General features: G+C 41.6%; 1 protein-coding gene across 3 annotated transcripts in view; it reads left to right on the top strand.

The window, feature by feature from the left end:
* The window catches only part of LOC125015571 (protein inscuteable homolog), a 43,570-nt gene extending 24,761 nt beyond the window's left edge, over nucleotides 1-18,809 (top strand). For all 3 annotated transcript variants that reach the window (XM_047597566.1, XM_047597568.1, XM_047597567.1), the window contains exons 3-13: nucleotides 2,801-3,167; nucleotides 3,425-3,477; nucleotides 3,580-3,703; nucleotides 4,092-4,205; nucleotides 10,327-10,452; nucleotides 14,025-14,196; nucleotides 14,455-14,633; nucleotides 15,053-15,119; nucleotides 15,805-15,960; nucleotides 16,740-16,816; nucleotides 17,845-18,809. In XM_047597566.1, the coding sequence (XP_047453522.1) occupies nucleotides 2,801-3,167; nucleotides 3,425-3,477; nucleotides 3,580-3,703; nucleotides 4,092-4,205; nucleotides 10,327-10,452; nucleotides 14,025-14,196; nucleotides 14,455-14,633; nucleotides 15,053-15,119; nucleotides 15,805-15,960; nucleotides 16,740-16,816; nucleotides 17,845-17,973 (1,564 nt within the window). In that variant the 3' untranslated portion in view covers nucleotides 17,974-18,809. The remainder of the gene's footprint in view (nucleotides 1-2,800; nucleotides 3,168-3,424; nucleotides 3,478-3,579; nucleotides 3,704-4,091; nucleotides 4,206-10,326; nucleotides 10,453-14,024; nucleotides 14,197-14,454; nucleotides 14,634-15,052; nucleotides 15,120-15,804; nucleotides 15,961-16,739; nucleotides 16,817-17,844) is intronic.
* The last annotated feature ends 1,048 nt before the right edge of the window (nucleotides 18,810-19,857 follow it).

Here is a 19,857-nt window from a genome sequence, read left to right as displayed (position 1 = left end):
TTGGAAAACAAACCTATTATTATCATTTTTTTTCTCCCCCTGGGATGAGGGGGGATGTGTTTTGTGGCTTGCTGGGCGCGCAAATCAAGACGGGGTTCATCCTTATGCGATGCTGTTATATAACTGAGGAAAATGGTTCGAAATGGCCACATTCAGACCTGGAGAAGATTCTGTGCACTGTTGCACATTTTCACATTTTAAAGATTGATTTGGTTGTTTGTTTATGTATGCCCAGCCCCCATAATGTCACAGTACTGGATGTAATAGCATATAATAGACAATTCAGAAACTAAATCTGGACGTTTTTATTTTTTGTGGCGCATGATACAAATCATCTCCTCTTCAGTAGTAGTAGGCTCACACAGTTTAAGTCACACTGTTATTTACCGCTGTGTGATCACTCTCCAACACAGTCTGAGAACCACGGCAGTTGTTAGGAGATTTCCAAGTATGTAACAGTAAACGCTGCAGAGTTCAGTACGATTTATTTTGCAATGATCTTCTAGGAGAAATTAATTTCTTAATCGCCCGCATAGAGTGCAACTAAAACTCGCATCTCATCTTCTTTCAGAAGGCTCGGTGATCATCGTGATGCCATTTACTGCATTCAGCATTACAAGCTCCATATTAATAATGACTCTGTTACTTTGTGTGTCAGAGTGCGGAGACATTAATTCTAGTCTACATTTGCAGCTAATTACATCTTCACCCTCTTCCCAAACTGAGAGAGATTTATTGTCTGGAGAGTTTCAAACCATTGAACCATTCATTGCTATTCCACCTCCTTACCGGACGACTGACTGACTGTACCCAGCTGGCCTCCACATAGTTGTATTAGTGGTTTAGATTAGAAACTCAGTTTGGAGATGTTGTGTAATGGAGATGGCGGTCGGTGGCTTAACTGTGTTTTGAGCGTGCACACAATGCTTATTCAAGATCAAACTGACCAATATTCAATGTGCATCAAAGCGATATCCAGATAACACCAGCTAGATGCCCTTTTACACAAACTGCGGACAGTACCCTGAAAGCCCAGAGGAAAAATCTATCCATCTTCATTAGAGACACTTCCCTGCGTGTTGACTCAAAGCAGAGGTGGCCGTTGTACCCATCGACCTGTCCTCTTTCAGGGAGCTTAGGCTCGCTGGGTGCGGGGCAAAGGATTGCCTCCTTAAGCCTCCCTTCATTAGGGTCTGTGCCGGGGGAGATTGAAGCGGGGAGGAGTGTTTGCTTGGTGCATCTCGCTGATACAGCCGTCGCTATTCTTGGGGGAAATGGTGGTTTATACCAAACAAACTCAACAAGTGCAAAAGCCAGCAATTATTGGTGGATAATCGACCTCAAGTATACATTATTGATTGGGGGAATCCCACTGTGTTTGAGGAGTGAATGCTGCCATTATCAGCAGCTGTTTGATGTGCTGCTGTAATAGGGCCTGTGGGGCCGCGCTAGTCACTCTTGTAGTTGATGGTTCATTATATCTATCGTTTCATGTTAAGGATTTTAGGTTTCTATGACATTAATGAGCCTTTAGTAAACCTCAAGCTCATAGTTACTGCTGACAACTCGGCCAGGGCGAGTGGCAGGAAACCCCAACACAGCGCACAATGAAAGCAAACAGGGAACCATGTAGCAGCCAAGTGATATTCATCCATCCACAAGCAGGCCCCAGCTTTGGGTCAGGAAAACAGTAGGAAAGCACGAGGGTGGATCAGCCAAGTAAAACGATCTGTAATTGTACTAACAACCCGTTTGAATTTATGGTATACACTTCCTTCATTTTCTCCTGATGAAGCATGTTATTTCTTGCGGAGGAGGTGAAGACAATTAGGACTTTCTCATATAAATCAACGTAAGCTTTAGTCAGAACAAATGACTTCCCCAGATGTCAGACAACACTGCCTCCACATCAGTATCCTGATGTGCAGAACTTTATACTCAATAATGTGAAACTGCTTGGAAACTGAAGAGGTAATTCTTGACGGTGTTCTCGTGGCAACTTTTTTTTCTTTGCGTATACTGATCAGTGGAGGTAAATGGTCTGGGTTGTGCTATCTGACTCCATATTGATATCCACATTCAGACAACAAATTGGATATATAGTGTAATCCAAAGATTATAGGCTCTGGTTTCTTTGACAAATGACCTGTACTCCCAGCCAGGTCTCTGTGGCACTTCATCATCTTGCAGTAGAAGAAACTGTATTTCTCGTGAGACTTTACCTACTACCAAGAAGAAAAGGCTCCAGTAAAAGTCGCAGTATATGTAACAGATGTATTAGACTGGGGCATTTCTGCTCATTGTCTTCATCAAGGTCCACAAGACAAATAATTTATGAAATGAAAAAGAAAAAAGAAAATGGGTTAAAAAGAAAACTGCATATTATATCCATGCTCATACACATATGAGCACATGTGTATGGGGCTTGAGCTTACGATCATTTATTCTCCAGGCCACCAGTCTCATACATCCACATATACTGTATCTCTACCAGGAGTCACCTAATGTTCGTTGGTTGTCTATATTGTCATGTGGTTTCAGGCCTATCACTGGGCAAAAAGGAGGAATGCTCTTCAAAAGTCAATGGTACAAACAAACAAAAAAAAAGTAAAAAACAAAACAAAAACAATAGAAACAAGGAACATAGCATATATATATATATAAGAATATTAAATAAAAAGTGGAAAAAATAAATTGAAACATGGCTGAAATCCATAACGCTTCTCTCCTTTTCACACATTAAATAAACTAGCTCTTTTGTTTTTCTTAATCGATATTCTTCTGCTCATCTCTCCCTCAGTACCCGCATGCAGTCCCTGCAGGTGGACTCTGTGCAGCGCTGGATGGAAGACCTCCGGCACATGACGGAGGTGGAGTGCATGTGTGTCCTCCAGGCCAAACCCATCGGGGTGGAGGAGGACTCCCAGCAGGGAGAACTGATTGTGGCCTCCGGGGTCGGTGCAGGGGAGCACGTGGCCAGGAACAACCTGCAGACACTCCTTCGCAGAGCGCTGGTGGTCAGCACGGAGCTGGGGAAGATGTTCCAGAGGCTGGAGAAGGGGCGCTGGCAGAGGGTCCACAGCACGGCCGTACGGGCCAACTGCCACGTGCGTTCACTGGTGCATGAGTACAGCGCTGCCAGAAGCACACCGCCTGAGATGCAGAAGGTTCGTTTTTGGTTTTACACATGCACACAGAAACAAAAAAGCAATGTGTATATTTTGCTGTGCCACTCTTATGCAGTCACATTACTCCACATCGCATATGTGCTGTCTATAAACCTTTGAACAGTCTACTAAAAACACATCACAAAGGGTCACTTTCAAGATGGAAATATTCTGAACAAGATAAACTGTTCTAATTTGTTCCTTATTGTTCATTCTTTCTTTCACCACTTCTTAGTTTCTTTTTCTTTTTCTTGCAGTATGAGAAATCGCTGCTGGAAAAGTGTATGGAACTGACTAACATTACAGAGAGGTATAGTTCTACGACACCAATATGCTGTCATAATAAGAAACATCGAACACTGCGTCTGTGTTGCTATTCCACGTTACATCTCAACTCCTCTCCCTCCCACAGGTGCCTCCACACTGATGATGAATTCTTCCTTAAGTCCATGAGGGAGGCCATCCACGAGATCCTCACAGACGTCAGTGACTCCTTCAGCAACATGATTGACATGGCTTTAGCCAATGAGATCCGGGTATGTAAACGTAATAAAAGCTCCCACAACAGTTTTGCTGTGTGGATTTCAGGACACTGACAGCGTATTTCAATAACTTTGTTGAAGGCACTAATATAGTTGCATACATATCAGAATAAACTTGAGATTTTTTTAAGAATGTGGGGAGTTTACTTGTAATGTAATTAAACATTTCTGACTTTGGCACCATCTGGCTGTAGTATGAAAAAGGGCAAGCAGCGATATAAGCCACCGTCTGCACACATGACCAAGCTAAATGGAATATTTTTATTATGTCAGCTTTAAGATCACCTTCCCTCAAGTGTTCATCAAAACACAAAGCAGCATTTGATGGTGTTGGCTGCTTTTGTAGATTCATGAAAAGCTCAAGGTTTCATCTTCTTTGCAGGTCCTCATCAAACAGATCGAATCATCCGACAGCGTTCACACCATCGGCAGTGCCATTAGCAACCTGCTGTCCCTTACGCAGGACGGGCCTCAGCTCTGCAGCATCATCGCCAAGGTAGCGTGAACACGTTGCACTCGGCGTCTTGTTGAGAGAAGCAACACCAGCTTGGCTATGGTTTTCATTTTCCAGCGAGTGCAGATTTTCCGTTATAAGATCTCCTCCTCATCAACAAACCCCTGTTATGAGCAGCTCCACCTTCACCCGGTGTTCATCTCACAGACTAGTTGACCTGCACGCGCCTGCTATCTCCTCATGCATCCCTCTAAAAAGCTATTTCACCGTGAGATAAGACGAGACAGGCCAGACAGCAAGTCTCAACCTGCCATTAGTTACTCGATCGCTTCCAGGATATTCTTGATAAGGCTCTTCCTGATGGCACACACACATAGATAGATCAATACTGTCAGCTCCGATTAGGAGCAAGCATTGATCACAAATGTAGGTTGCTCAGGTGTCTTTACTATTCACCCTGATCTGCCTTTCCTTGTGTCGCTGGCCTAACCCTCAGAGATGAGTCTGTGGGGAACCTGCCCGACAATGGCTGCTAATGAATACCAGATACAAAACATGTCCAAGAGCTTTCTGAATTAATTGAATTCCAGCTGTCTGTCTGTCTGTCTGTCTATCATGCGCACACCCTTCACAGCAGTGCACATCATCTGGTTCGTAGGCGAGCTCTTCCCTCATTATAATTTTCCGACGCCTGCCGACTCTTTACTCATTCACTTGCTCTGAACAACTGCAATTAGCTGCTCAAATGTTTGGGTGCGGACGTGACATTTTTCCGCCTCCTCCATCTCGTCGCCACTGTTGCTGCTGACAGAGAGCGTTTGGTGTGAGATGTGCTGTGTACAGTGAGCGCCGAATGTGTGGAGTTTAACACTGTTAAACATTGCAATGGATACCACCACCACCAGCAGCTGTTTATTTACCCACCGAGTATTAGAATTCAGAGAGAGATGTTTCTGTCTGCCAGGCAAGTGTAAGTCCAATATTTATCTTTTTAGCATACAGTGCACCAATTCCTGCATACACTATTGATTGATTATGAATCCTTAGCTTACTCTGTTGACAAAACCAAAACAATGAGCTGAAAGACACTTACAGTATTTACAATATTTTTGGAGCTGCGGAGCAGAAGGTCTTTATTTGCACACACTAACCGATGAAATGATGAGCTCTAATGAGAAGAGCTGCTCGAATGATCTAAATTAAGCACACGATATGGTACACATACAAAACATGCCAACAAACTATACCAATCTGATGCCCTAATTATAGGAGCATTTATTCTCATGTGCCCCGTATGAGTGGCAGCTTCTCAGACTCTTGGTAACCACACAGTCGTGACTGATTTGTGACAACTGGCTGCGTGGATTAGGCCCATCTGTTAAACAGAGCAGGTCACAGCGAATCACACAAATTATTGTCAAACATCATTAATGCGTGCCTTTATCTCATGATCCACTCACTATGACTAAACAGACATAATAAATGCTGCACATACGCTCACTTGCAGTTAATTAATTCCTGGTGAAAATGAATGCATTCTCAGATAACAGTCCTGCTCTAAATCTTGAGTTAATGAAGGTTATGGTGTTCAGCATTTGTTTAAAACAACTGTGGGAGTTGTTTATTCGACTGGGCTTTTATTCTGGAGGCTGTGGTTTGTAGCACTACGGAATTTCTTTGTGTTGTAGTCCAAAAGGCGCTTAAAAGGCGCAACTGGACTTGAGCTTTGAGAAAAGTTTCTCAAGACCAGTTGACTTTTTTAGACGTCTTTTGGATCGCCATGAGCTGGAGGACATTGTGTTGTAGACACACTGTAACATATTATCAGGTTTTCACAACATTGTATTGTAATTTGCCAGTAATTTACTGTAAAGTTACAATGAAAAATTTAAAAGTGCGCATTTTTTTTATTATTTTGACTACATCACTACACTGCACTAACTACACTACATCTAGTACCATCTACATCCAGCAAAAATTATCACACAGTTAAATTACCACCTTTCTGACCCTGTTGCTTCAACATAAACTAAATATCACAATAGATTTATTCTTCAAATCTTTTGTATCATCATTTGTGAATGGTAACTGAGATTCTTGTTTTCATTTGTGCTGCTGGTCTATTGAGTCTATTGACATCCACACTGACAACATACAAACTCCACATAGAAAGGACCACCGCGAGAAAAAAGTTATATAAGCCGTCTGTGTTTAATACTGACTCATGCCGTAAATCAAACAGCAGCTGGAATGTTAGCGAGCGTCAGTGTCATGATGAACGAATGAGTTCGCTGCCTCAGTGTTTACCTACTGTCATGACAGATGCTGGTCTAAAAGTGTCCATGTTGGCAGACTCCTCATATTTGTGTCCTTGCTCTGGGAGCTGAAAGGTGTAGGCTGTGGGGTGCGGGGTAGCATGACGTGACAATAACTCAATGACCTGGCGAGAGGCAGCGTGTAGTCAAAGCCGTGTAGGTAGGGTTCACAAATATGAGACAGCCCATGAAGGAGTGACTTTCCAGTTAAGATCAGGCTACAGAAAGACATGGGCTTGTCCCTGTTCATCCCTGTTTTTAAGTTTCATTTTATTGAACACGCTTTTTGGAGTTTCCTGGGAAGGTTAAATGTATTACATTACATTTGTTATTTGCAAATCCTGATGCTGGATTCTATAAACTGCAGGCTTTGTGCCAGCTAGTACAGACCAGAGAGTGCATTTTTAGAAAACCAGGAGGTGGAAAGAAATTACACGCTGTGCAGGCCTCTATATGAAAACACAGGGATAGTGAAACATTTTTAGATGCGTAGTCAACTTTATCATAATGTTGTTAGTGCAGCAGGCACCAAAACGCATGAGTGTGAGATTAAATGTGTTGTGTGGGCTCCATTTAAAGAATGAGGATGAAGTCAGTGGAGGAAATAGAGCTGCGTGTTGGGGGGGGGGTGGAATGCAACGCCTGTCAAGCCTAACACGCTGTGAAAAGAAAAGGCAGGAGAAACTCTGCGAGGATGAATCGATCTAATAGAGCAAAACTCTGCGACTAAGCAAAAATACCTCAGTGAGCGATTAGTTCTATACAATACTGATGCTACACTGAGGAACACGTCCAAGGGGCTTGAAGGAACATCTGTGAGGAGTGTGGGCAAGAAGGTTCAACAAGTCTTCAACAAACTGTAGATATCCTAGGAGCAATAACATAAATAATAATAAAATTCACTTCTTAAATTCAAATGGGTGGACATATTTTCAGATTTTATATGCAAAAGCAGATGTGTATTGCCATCAAGGAGTGCCATTGCTATGGGGTGGGTATGTCTGGTCTGGTCTAGGTGGGTGGTTCATGTCAAAGTAACGTCCACATGAAGTTTCCCAGCATAACATTGAATTGTCACAAGATGATGAGTGTTATTTACTTCTCCTGTCAGTGGTTTTTAATGTTGTGACTGACTGGTATAGAAATGAATGCAAGGGTGTTTCTTGAAATATTTGCTAGCTAGGGAAACCATTTAGCCAACTTCCAAGCTTACTAATTATTTTGGTTCTCAAAGCGTGACTAAACCATTCATTTCTACGAGCAAGGGGCAATCTAAAACTATTTAAACAACAGAACTAAAGCTCAAAAGTGCATTTGATCAATGAGAGCGTCTCCACAGGCTCGCTCCCAACGCTATTTTTAAAGCGACATTTGCGTCACAGTAAAACAACAGGATCAACAGGCTCTCCATCACTTCCTCAGCAGTTTAAATCTGCGTGTGAGCCTCTTGGGGATCTGAAAGGTCTGCTGAAAACTGCTTGTCGGTATGGGCAATTCTTCTAGGTGTGGTGGACAATGTTGCGTAGGCAGCGAGCAGGGAAGAGCGGTCAGGTTGTAGGGCAGGGTGATTAACCACTCGTAGCCCCAGCAGCATGGCCTTAGCAGCATATGAGACATGCCATCCCAGTATAATGGCCTTATTAGGATAATGGTGGTAGTTACAGGCTTTGTCTTCTTCCGGGTAATTCTAGCTATCTGCACAGGGAATGGAATTCAATACCTGCAAATGTTTTTTTGTTTTTTTTTTTTGTTTTTTTTTTTGTCAGAGGGGTGTGTTAGTGTAGACACAGAGCCAATACCGGAGCTAATTTTGTTTGTTTACACAAGCACAATCCAACAGAAAATGGTCAGCTATTATAGCTCAGAAATCTTTTGGTTTTTTTTCTGCTCAGTGTTCTACATTCATGAAATATGTATATTTTGCGTGTTTTTACCTCACGCGATGAATTGTGTGCTCCACCGCTGGCAGGCTCAGTGGGTGAGTGCACAGGCCATTTTGGGTCCGTCGGACTCTTTAAAATCATCCCACTGCTATTGGCTTAGACGCGCAGGGCTTGCTGGCTCTCACGGCACAATCTAGCAAGTCATTTTGCACAATGATGCGTGCTTCAAGACGAGCGCTAACAATGACGTGCCGTGTATAATCTGGTGGCATGAAACCTAATGAGTGAGGCCTGTGAAAGTCTCAGAGGAGTGCTCTGAATGAAAGCTGTTTCCCCAACCCTAACAGCAATTTGTGCCGCATTCACATTAGCAGTGAAAAACCTAATAAGAACTAATTGCAGTGGATACAGAGGCCAATAGATAAACAACAGCCCATGGTGGTGTGAATCTACAAAATGTGACGTGGTTAGCTGTAATTAATTTAAAATTCCTGCAATGCGCTCTTTAGCATTTTGTTAAACAAACAATATTTCCAGCAAATTCCATCTGTAATTTAGTAAAAGGACTTCCTACGCTGTCCAGTGTTACGTCCCTCTGCACCCCCACTGGCCTTATAGTGGCAGTTTCCTTGGTTGGTACATTCATTACGTTAACCAGCCATACCTTACAAGATATGAATAAAGGTCATAGTTTAAAAAAAGCCTGAGTAGACACTCTTTAGCTGCAGAAGCTCACCAGACTTAATTTCTGTCATTTTATTGGTTAAAATGTAATTTAGAGAAACAAACCCTTTATTTTCGTAACTCCAATGTTGGTCTCCACTTTAATTTGCATTCCTTAAGCTGGGTTGCAACACCAGCCAAGGCTTTTTGTGTGAATAATGTACCGTAATTACTGTATGTACTGTGCAGAATTAGCAGAGACATCATCCTGTGTATATTCAGGCAACAGAAGGTGTTGCTCAAGCTCAGGGAAAGATGACCCTACCCAACAGCTGCCGGTGTTTTAGGGCCCTGTGAACTGTAGCAAGCAGCAAAGTAAAGGCATACCAAAATGAACGATGGAGAAAAAAACACAATCGCAGATGACTGTGTAGTAAATAATCCCAGTTTGGAGTTAAATGCTGTTTAATAAAAGCCAGTGGCGACCCTAGGTTCTGTGGGGCCCCAGGCAAAGACGCACATGTGCTTCATGTTGCTGGTTTATAGGGGTCTGTGGTTGTCATCGTAAAATATACCAGAAGGTTAGACATCTGAGGTTCACCTTTCTCTTTTCTTGGTTGGCCTGTCCTCATGGTGTGACCCTGTTATTATTGTTATGGTTCATTAAACAGCAGGACAGGATTAGCACGCATGTAGATACACTCCTCCTAAAATACACATCACTCTCATATCTTGCTATAGTTTTCACCAAACCATAAAAAAGACTGAAATATATGAACAAAAAAAAATTTATAGTATAAAAAGACTACTACACACACACAAGTCTTGCCATGCTTTGTATTTCCCAGAAAGATCAATTAAAACTGAAGTTATCTTGTAGAACCCGTAAAAAGGAGTAGGCCTTGTACAAATGTCTACTTTATACCTATTAACTGTCAATAAACATTAACAATTATCACGCCAATGAATATTCATGAGGCTTGTGTGAACAGTGAAGTAGGAATTTGTTAAGTCACGTATGTAAAGACTGGGGAAAAACCTAGTTGTCTTTTTTCATTCATGCAGTAGAAAAGCAACGGACCAATGCAGAGTGCAAAGAGACACAGTTTGTTCTTTTACAATCATGTAAAATTTCTCGCTGCAGCAGGTGGTCAACCAGGAAGCAGTAAGCTTTAATATCTGGACACGCTTTTCCAATTATGGGGACTGAGCACAATCTCGCATTAGCACAAACTGATGAAGCGCTGAAGCTCTGTCTAAGGCTTGAACGTGAAATGATTTATTTTTTTTCTTGTCCTTCAGGAAGGAGCTGTGGTGGCCCTGTTTAAGATCTGCAGGCAGGACCGCTTCAGAGACCTCTACGCTCACGCTCTGAGAACAGTGGCCTCCATCTGCTGTGTGGAGGAGGGCATCAACCAGCTGGATAAGGTAGATCCCTCAATTCTATACACACACATACACGCACCCACTGTCTTTGAAAGGACTTTAGCCTGACATAATGCAATCCCTGGCCCCTCACCCCAGCCCTATCCATCACCTAAATTCTTAACGGGTTTTTGTGGGGGTCTGGTATGACATTAGTATTCTGAAAGTGTTTGGCTCCTTAACCTTTACAAAAAAACAAACACACACAGATGAAGAAATATTCAAAAGGCAAATACAATAGAAAAGGGAGTATAAGTGATTGTTAGAACTGATCATTTATCAGAGCCACTGTCCTTTTACGTACATATGAGTGGAGTTGCCCTGAAAGCAGAGTTTTGTCTGTATTTTGACACTAAATGCAACCCCCATCCCAAAAAAAACCTATTAAAGTGGGGGCAGAAAATGGTACATCAGGCACTATTCCAGATTTTCCTGTAATGGAAAAAATGGGTATTTGGAAGCCCGCAAGACAGAGAAAGAGAAAGTGTGAAAATGAGACGACATTAATCTCAAGTAAGTACTTCCAGTAAAAACGTGGCCACCCCCAGTACTGCGGGACGATGCTTACACTGATCAGCTGAGGTTGTAACTCAGACATGAGGCTGTTGGCCTTCCCAGCAGCCCGCTGTATTCTGCCCAGTCCCACATTTAGCCATGCTCTTTCTTCCCCCGTGTTATGACTGCGAGGCTAGAGTTTATTTTCACAGGTGAATATGTGCCAACAATAGCAGCGGGAGGAGGCTCGGCCGCACAGAAACAAAGTGTCCAATCATCCGAGATCAACAGTCGAAGGAAAGATTTGGCAGGAAAAGGGCTTTTTCATCATTCGATACATAATAGGGATGGTCTTTAAAAATGGATTAATATATTAATAAAAGGGTTTCTTTTTATGCTGCCTTTGTATTATCCATATTTTATAGGTGACACATGATCTTGTCATTGTGTCATTTTTGGTATTTAACATAATTAGGATCATATTTCCTTAAAGCCCTACTGGTTACAGTCAGGACTTATCATTTAATCGTTCCTATAAAGAGTGAACATCCTGGTGGACACAGTCTTAAAATGCAGTGCAGAAACTGTCAGGAAGTCTCAACGTTTGACACTGACGACAGTCTGTCTCACAATGAGTGCTTTTGCTCAGGATGCAAAATATGACTGTTTTTCTGGGAGGAACCCTTTGACTGCAGCACTTGAGTTTTCCAGCGTTCTATTTACTTGATTAAATTTTCATGAATATAATGAAGTTCAAAAAGTTTCGTTGCCTCGGAGCTGAGGAACTGCTATTGAGACGGTGCCTTATAATTGGAAGGACAGGAGGCGGGGAGGAAATGATGATATTGTTTGTCAGAATATAACCCATGATTTACAGTGAGCCTCTGTGGTCCACAGCAGTGAGATCATTATACGGGACCTCTCGACCAGAGAGATTAGAGGCCAAACATTTAAACCTGAATGACCATTGTGTGTGTGTGTGCGTGTGTGATACTTGGTTTCAGGGAAAGAAGGTGAGACAGGTGTATGGAAAGCCAATGAAACGTCAATCTTTGTCTGTCCTGTGTCCGTCTCTATTGAGAATTCAGCCAAAATAAACAACGGACGCACCTGTGCGAAGCGAGCGTTTACAGGCAGACAAATATAACTTGATTCCAGCGAATAATGATGCCACAACGGTGCCTGTTCCACGTATGGAGCAGCTGGGACAGCATGAATCATCCGAGTGTGAAAACTCTCTAAGTGGAACCAAAGTCCACCCCAGATTAGCAGCCTGGTCCTTGGAGGGGAGAGGCTGTCAGGCAAGTCTACGCTATACCAGCCGCTTACCGGTGACCGCTCAGGCTTGAGAAACACAACTGTCTTCCTAGCTCTATCCGCAACTGGAGCGTAGTGTAAACGTAACCCGGTGAAATGTGGAAAGCAAATGTTGGGCTAAGATGATGAGTGAGCAAAGGGAAAAGAGCAGCTTTATAATATATATAATATATATTTTTACTGACTTTAAGTTAGGGGTTTGAACAACTGGTTTACAGTTCTAATAATATATTATTAAATTGAATTGAACTGATTATGTTGTGTAGCCAAGCATTAATGCCAAAATCAATCAAAAATGTTGTTTTCTGCCACAGAAAAAAACATTCAGTTTCCTTTTCTTAACAAGCGGGAAATGAAGCTGCAAACACAAAAAAGCAGGGCTTGTCCCGTAAATGAGGAGTTGGGTGGCATCGTGTTTTAGGGAGCACGAGGAGGAGAAGGTATGGAAGAAGGGGCGGGCTGGGAGCAGTGGATGAACGGGGGTGTGGAGAGTGGAGTGTTCCACGTCAGTGGGTCGCACCGGCACAGTGCTGCTGACGTCCACGGAGACAAAAATAGGGAATAGCCCTGTGAGGCTGGGCTGATGCTCGTCACAACATAAGACTGACAGGTGTGGCTGGCGAAGAGCTGACAATTAGCTGGTCGCTCTGTAAACTTTTGTTTTGTGGAGTCATAGCCGGTGGTGAATGCGTGTTAGTTTATTAAATTGTATCAGAATTGGCTGTGATCTAAAAGTGACTGTGTTACTAAATTCCTCTGATGTATCAGGTACGGCATTTTTTTACACGACTTCTTTTAGGGGTCAGTGTCCATGACATGAAGCTGCAGTTAGTTAATTTTAATTAGATGTAGAGAGTGTGTGCTGATTTCAAACACTAACACCTATGCAGGCCTTGACAAGACGAACTGCAGACAGATGCAGAGTAACAATAATCAGCGGCTGAAGTTTGTATGAGCTGAGTAACACTGCCCTCAAGTGGAGGAAGAAGCGTTTGACATCTCTTTTATTTCCTGAAGCCTCCACTCTCCACTGCCTCATACGCACGCACACAAGTAAACATAAAGATGAGATCAATATACGACCTCTCACTCCTCAACAAACTTTTCTTTTCACCAGAGATAATTTCCCGCTCTTCTAAAACTCTGGGCTACTCGGTAAGAGACGATGATGCACACAACCTGGGTCGAAGCCAGTCAGATATACAAGAGTTTGTCAGCGGCACATTCATCCCCAGAGATGGCCATTAAGCCAGAGTGGTGCGGTTTTAATTGTGGTGGCTTTATGAGCAGAGCTGCGAGTTTTAGCCAAGCTGACAGGGCACTTCACTGTCTGTCTGGGAGGCCGCTGATGCCCATATGTGTCACGTCGTAGTCCAGCGCTGACACTATAAAGTAAAAATGGGTGTTGAGTTTAGAAATTAAGCCAGAGGTTTGCCTTGTTTAAATGATTTTGTGAGTTTAGTTTCTATGTTTACGTAAGGGAAGACAATCCATCATGAACAAGACAATTTCACACAGTAAAGTCAACAATGAGGTCCTTGATGTAGAGGGAATCAAACTGTACCAACCAAGAATCCTTAAGAAGTCTTACTGAGCCTGAAAAGGGATTCGTAAACTTCATAGCAATTTCCTATTAACCACAAACAGATAGAGATGAATAGTTTTTAAAGATCTGTTGGTGAGTATATATTTTAATGTACAAAGTTGTCCTACTTTACTTTCTTGTGTTATAAGTCCATACCTGCTCCATGTGTGTCGTGTAGGTGGATGGGATCCTGTGCCTGGCGGACATCTTGACTGATGAAAGTAGCGTGGAAGCAGCCAGGGCCGAGGCGGCGGCGGTGGTGGCTCAGATCACATCGCCTCACCACACATCCACCCAGCACCTCGCCAGCTTCCTGGAGAGCATGCACGACATCGTCACGGCGCTCATCAGTGAGTGGATATGCAGGAGATACAAGATGTTTGTTATTTGGGCTTCAATTATAGAGAAATTAAATAAAACTAAGATTAGCACATTACAGCTACTACATCATTACACAACAATATTGAGCTGCAGTATCAGCGAATCCCTACAGGTAAAACCTATGAACACGTGGCGCTCAACCACTGCATTTAAACACAGAATGTTCTTGCAATATATGTGCCGTGTTGCAAAAACTGTTCTTAGTGGGTGATGTTTTATTCTCTCAGAGTTGTGCGAGAGCGCCTCCTGTGGGGAAGTATTCCTCCTGGCGTCTGCAGCCTTGGCCAACATCACCTTCTTTGACAGCATGGCCTGTGAGATCCTCCTGCAGCTCAACGCCATCCATATCCTGATGCAGGCCTGCAAAGACCGCCAGAGGGTCGACACGCCCTACTCCAAAGACCAGGTGCGCACCTGCATGTGTTTCAGACAATGGAAAATTGAAAGCATATCAATTGAATTATTAACTTCAAATGTTTGGCACAGACAACAGTGAGCATTTTCAAGTTGGATTACTATTATGCAGCATTTGAAATCTGAATGAAAAGGTCTGGAACCAAGGCTCACATAATGTTTTGATAGCTTGACTGTTGAAATTTTATTTTCAAGCTTTGGCAGATGTGTATTTGCATTATCATACCGCCCTGTTCTTTCAGATGTGGCCTTATAACACCCACTTTTCAGAGATTTAACCACAGACTATTGGCAGGATGTTAATCCCCTACCCTGTGGTGCTACATTTATCAAAAAAAAAAAAGAAAAAACAAAAGAAACAATATGTTTGTCAAATTCATTTTTTTGTTCATTTTTTTCCATCACCTTCAGGTAGTGACCATCTTGGCAAACCTCTCAGTTTTAGAGCAGTGTGCTTCTGAAGTCCTACAAGAACAAGGTAATCTATTTCCTAACAATATATTATAATACAACTACTGAACAACTCACTGACATGACATTAAGAGCATACATTTGGTGTAATTCTTCTATAATCCTCAGGAGGGCAGCATCAGGTAATTTCAGTGAAGCAGCTCAGGCGAGTTGACATAAAACATTACTGTAAAACATTTAATATTTTCTTATTTAATCATGTATTTTAATCATCTGCTTCACTGTTATTTTGTTATAATGTGTTGTTCGGTTTTGTCTCCCATATTCCCAAAGGATGTTCTACACAACATATTCCTTTGCATTTTTCTATCATACTCTAAAAGAAATGATGCATTCACATGTGCAATATGTCAACCCAAACTGTAGCAGTATTGCTGAAACTAGGCTGTGATCATTATGGTCTTGTTTTGACATTTGTGAGTCCGTCTCAACACAGGTATTTAGTGGTTGGATAAGATGAGATATGATAAAGTGAGTTCACATTGTTAACTGTTTTGTCTCCTTCCTTTATTGTATTGGGCGTTTTACGATTCACTTTACTGTTTAAGTGCACTTTTGGTTCAAATCCCTCCTCACAGTGATGATGTGTGTCTTACACTAGTTGTGTTGTTTTGGTATCATGTTTCCAACTCTTATTTTTGTGCTGCCTGAACCCTTCTCATCAGTTCTGTACTGTACATTGTGTCTTCAAGGAATAGAGCGCCTGCTGCTCTTGCTGGGAGAAAAACCCTCCTCCCCCAGTCCATCAGAGGGCGCTGCCTGTGAGCGTGTCCAGCAGAAAGCAGCAGTCACATTGGCCCGTCTGAGCAGGGACCCTGATGTGGCCCAGACAGCCATCCAGCTAAAAGGTGCCGCAGCTCTTCTATATTTTGTAAATCAATTACAGTATATCTTATTCATACGTAAAAATAGAGGAGCCAAAACATACAGGACTGAACTGAACTGAATTAGAAGTAATTAAAAGTTTCATTTTTATCACACTTCAGCTTCTTTGTGTGACCCTGTAAAGTTGTCTTATAATGTTCTTTAATTACCTTGCACTTGTACAAATGTTTTATGGTTTTGGTTCCAAAGAGACCATGGAAACTAAAGCCAGAAAATCACATCTAAAATACATAATTTTGGACAAACATTAAAATGGGTATTATGATGTGCCAAAGATCTGAAATACAATTACAATTAGGGTGGAACGCCTTGCGGTACCCCATTTGTAATTAGAAGGGATGTCCTCACTTAAATGTGATTCCCTGATTATGCAAACAATTGGATTTTATATGTATTTTATTTAAAATCACTGTGACTCACAGGTCAAATCAGATGACAAATCAGTAGAATAACTTCTGTTTTAATACACAAATGAATGGATTATTAGTGCATCCATGTCCCTGCATACCTTTGCATCTCATGGGAAGTGCCTCTCTAGGAAGCTATAAAACCCCATAATTTGACTATTGGAAATTCACATGTTTTCCACCTCATATCATTGAGGTGGAATTGAATTGACATTGAATTATAGACTACACTGCAAAGAAGACTTTTGCCCGGAGATATGCTGTACACAATACAGACATCAGTACCTAAGAATGGGACAAGCTGGTAACAGATATTTTTCCTCTGCTGTCTTTAGCTGTTCCTCGTCTTATTGAGCTGTGTCGCTCCCCTACTGAGAGAAATAACAGTGACTCGGTGCTGGTTGCTTGCCTGGTAGGTGGAAACTGTGTGTCTGTACGTGTGTGTGTGTGTGCAGACCTTTAGATATGTGTAAACGATTCTGTGTCCTGAATACAAATATATCATTCGAACATTTAAATTGCCTATTTCATTTGTACGTCCGTACTGTACTATACATTTTCAGCAGCACTAGCCATATATCGCTTCTGCAGTACAAGGGCATTATACCACGGGCCTGCATGTATAACATCACTGGACCACATCACTATCCAATTTAATTACATCCACAGGGCAATATTTGAAAATTGAAAGTATATCACCCTCTGTATCTTTAAGCCATGTTGAGATAGCTGACCGGTTCACATCATCTCAAACGTTGTGTGCTCAAATATGTACATATCATGAATAATATCCCTGCTCATACTTTATCATGCTCTTATTCTGATCATAATTATTAAGACCAGATCTTTGGGCCGATGAGGAGATTTGAAGCGCATAATGGTCAGGAGCTTAATTGGACTGCCTCGCTGTGCTGAAAAATGCCTCTCTTTTTTTTTTCTTTTTTTTTTCTCGCTGTAACTACACTTGTCAGTCTATTCAAATTAATGTGATTCTATTTTATCCTTTTAGCCGAGGGTTAAGTAGTGCATTTGTAGAAGTTGAATTTTTACCTTCAAAGGATGCTGATCTTTCACAGATCATTTATAATCTGAAATGTAAATGTTGGAGCCTCTCTCGGCTGAATGAGAAACGTCACACATATTACCGAGGCGCTCTTCTTATCATGTGAGAACAAAATAATGATGGGACTGAATTAAGAAGATTTTTATTAAAATTTCTTTGCTGATAATCTACATAGACATAAACCAGTATTTATTCTATATGTTAAACTTGCACAGTTACATATCTACTTCCCCGCTTGTCTGACTGCGTGATTTCATATTTATGTACATGAACATGTGCCTTTGCATTCAGCAGCACAGCATGAACTTAACAGGCGATAACCCATATGTCTGCGTCTCTTTTGTGTTTGTGCACATGCGCACTGCGTGTGTCTCCAGGCTGCTTTGAGGAGGCTGGCAGCAGGATGCCCAGACAGCATTGAGGCAGCCGACCACCAGCAGCTGATCAAACCGCGGCTGGTCGACTCCTTCCTGCTGTGCTCCAACATGGAGGAGAGCTTTGTATGACGGCTGACACAATGAGAGTGAAGATGTTAACTCAAATGCATACAACATCACGTATCAGCATGTACTTTGATATTTCACAATTGAAGCTTTGTTCGCTATTGATGTCCTGACACGTCAAGAGACTTTCCAAATTCTGAGAGAGAACACATATTTGTTAATATGTATATAAAGGTGTTGCCAAGTGCAATGCTGCTGTGAATGTGTACTGTGTTCCAGGAAAAAAAAAGGGCCATTTGTTCGTTTTATTCCACACAGAATTTCATATAAGGGCTTATAGCAGTAATTATTTTGTAGGTGCTACATTTTAAAAATGGAAGTATAGCCTCCTCTGAAATGAAACACTCTGTATTCAACCGCTGTGCAATTTTTGTTCTTACCAAGAGATATTGTTTCCAAAGCATTTTGGCTGCTCATGAAGAGAGGCACACTGTAAAACTCCTCTGACAGAAATGTTAATCTGAAGTTTTTCTTTTAACTATTTGATGTCTGGTTAAACCTTCTCCGCTATTTAAAAATATTGTCCAAAAAAAAGGTGTTAAGCCAGAGACACTTTTATTTAGATAACCATTCACAGTTAAGTTATTACAGTAGACTGTTGAGTACCTAAATCCAAAAGTCACTGTTAGTATTTAAACATTTATACAATAAATTGTTCCTTACTGTGCATTTTACTTCATATGGTTATTTTCTTGAACATATTTGTTGTTAACCCAGAATATTCCATTTGCTACTGGATAATGAATCATAAAGAACTTTTTGAGTATAAGAAATGTGTTTTATTTAAAGAGAATTTCCATTATTGTATGCAATGCATGGAATAAAGGCAATCATCTACAGTTGAGTGTGTTTCATTATCATGCATTTATGTGGTATGTATTGTTACAATGACAAGCCACACACACACACCGGCTCTTCTAGTTCAACTGAACACTTATTTAAAATGGCATCAGCCTGATTGTAACTAGCTTTGGACACCATATCTTTGGATGTGCTGGCAGGTTCACCCAGTTTCCTTTGGCTTTGTTTCCCCTTCTACTTGTGGCGAGCAGCGTTGTGTAGCTATTTTAGTAAATTTGTTGGGGCATGAACAGTCCTTTACGAAAAAAGAGTTTGGCTGTTACTGGCTTCAGTGTGAATTTGTCAGGTAGTGTTTAAAAAAAAACAAAAAAAAACAAACAAACAAAAAAAAAAAACGATCATACACTTAAAGTTTGTGGCATATCCCACCCATATGGCAAAGAAAAAAAAAAAGGCAACATTTTGTTTGACCTGCCAGATCTTTGCTGGGTCCAAACCAGTTCCCAGTGGAGGGGTTCCAGACCAACTTTTAACCACAAATAATTCATCTACTGGGAAGTCTAGCTCCCAGACTAGTGATGTCCAGAAATAGGAAGCCATTTCCATTCAATAATAAGAACCCATCAAGCTGAAAATGGAACTTGGTGGTGCACTTAACAGCTACGGGTTGGTAAGGACCAAAAACAGCCTACAAGCCTTACATTGGGCAGATGATCAGAAACATGCCTCAAAAAGAAATTCTTGGATATGTAAATTAAATAAGTAGTGACAATAAGATGCTACACAGTTTAAAGATGGGTACATGCACAGCTGCTAATATCACTTTGACAGTTGTGGAGATCTCGAGAGGATGAAACTTAAAATGATTTGTTTCCCATTCCTGATGAAATCTGAAGCTTCTTTGAATAGATACAGCTTGGTGAAACAGGATGCAGTCAGCTCCTGAGTGCATTCAAGGTCCATGCACCTAAAGTTCCCAAGAGCACCCACCCCCCCACCGAATGTCTGTCTTGTCACACAGAGATGAGAAAAGCTTTTGAATGAGGCTCACAGAGAAACAGCCTGAGAGACGGTGGTCCCCGTAGG

This window comes from Mugil cephalus, chromosome 10 (assembly GCF_022458985.1).
Source record: "Mugil cephalus isolate CIBA_MC_2020 chromosome 10, CIBA_Mcephalus_1.1, whole genome shotgun sequence".
Lineage (NCBI taxonomy): Eukaryota > Metazoa > Chordata > Actinopteri > Mugiliformes > Mugilidae > Mugil > Mugil cephalus.
This window is presented reverse-complemented; position numbering and strand designations above follow the sequence as displayed.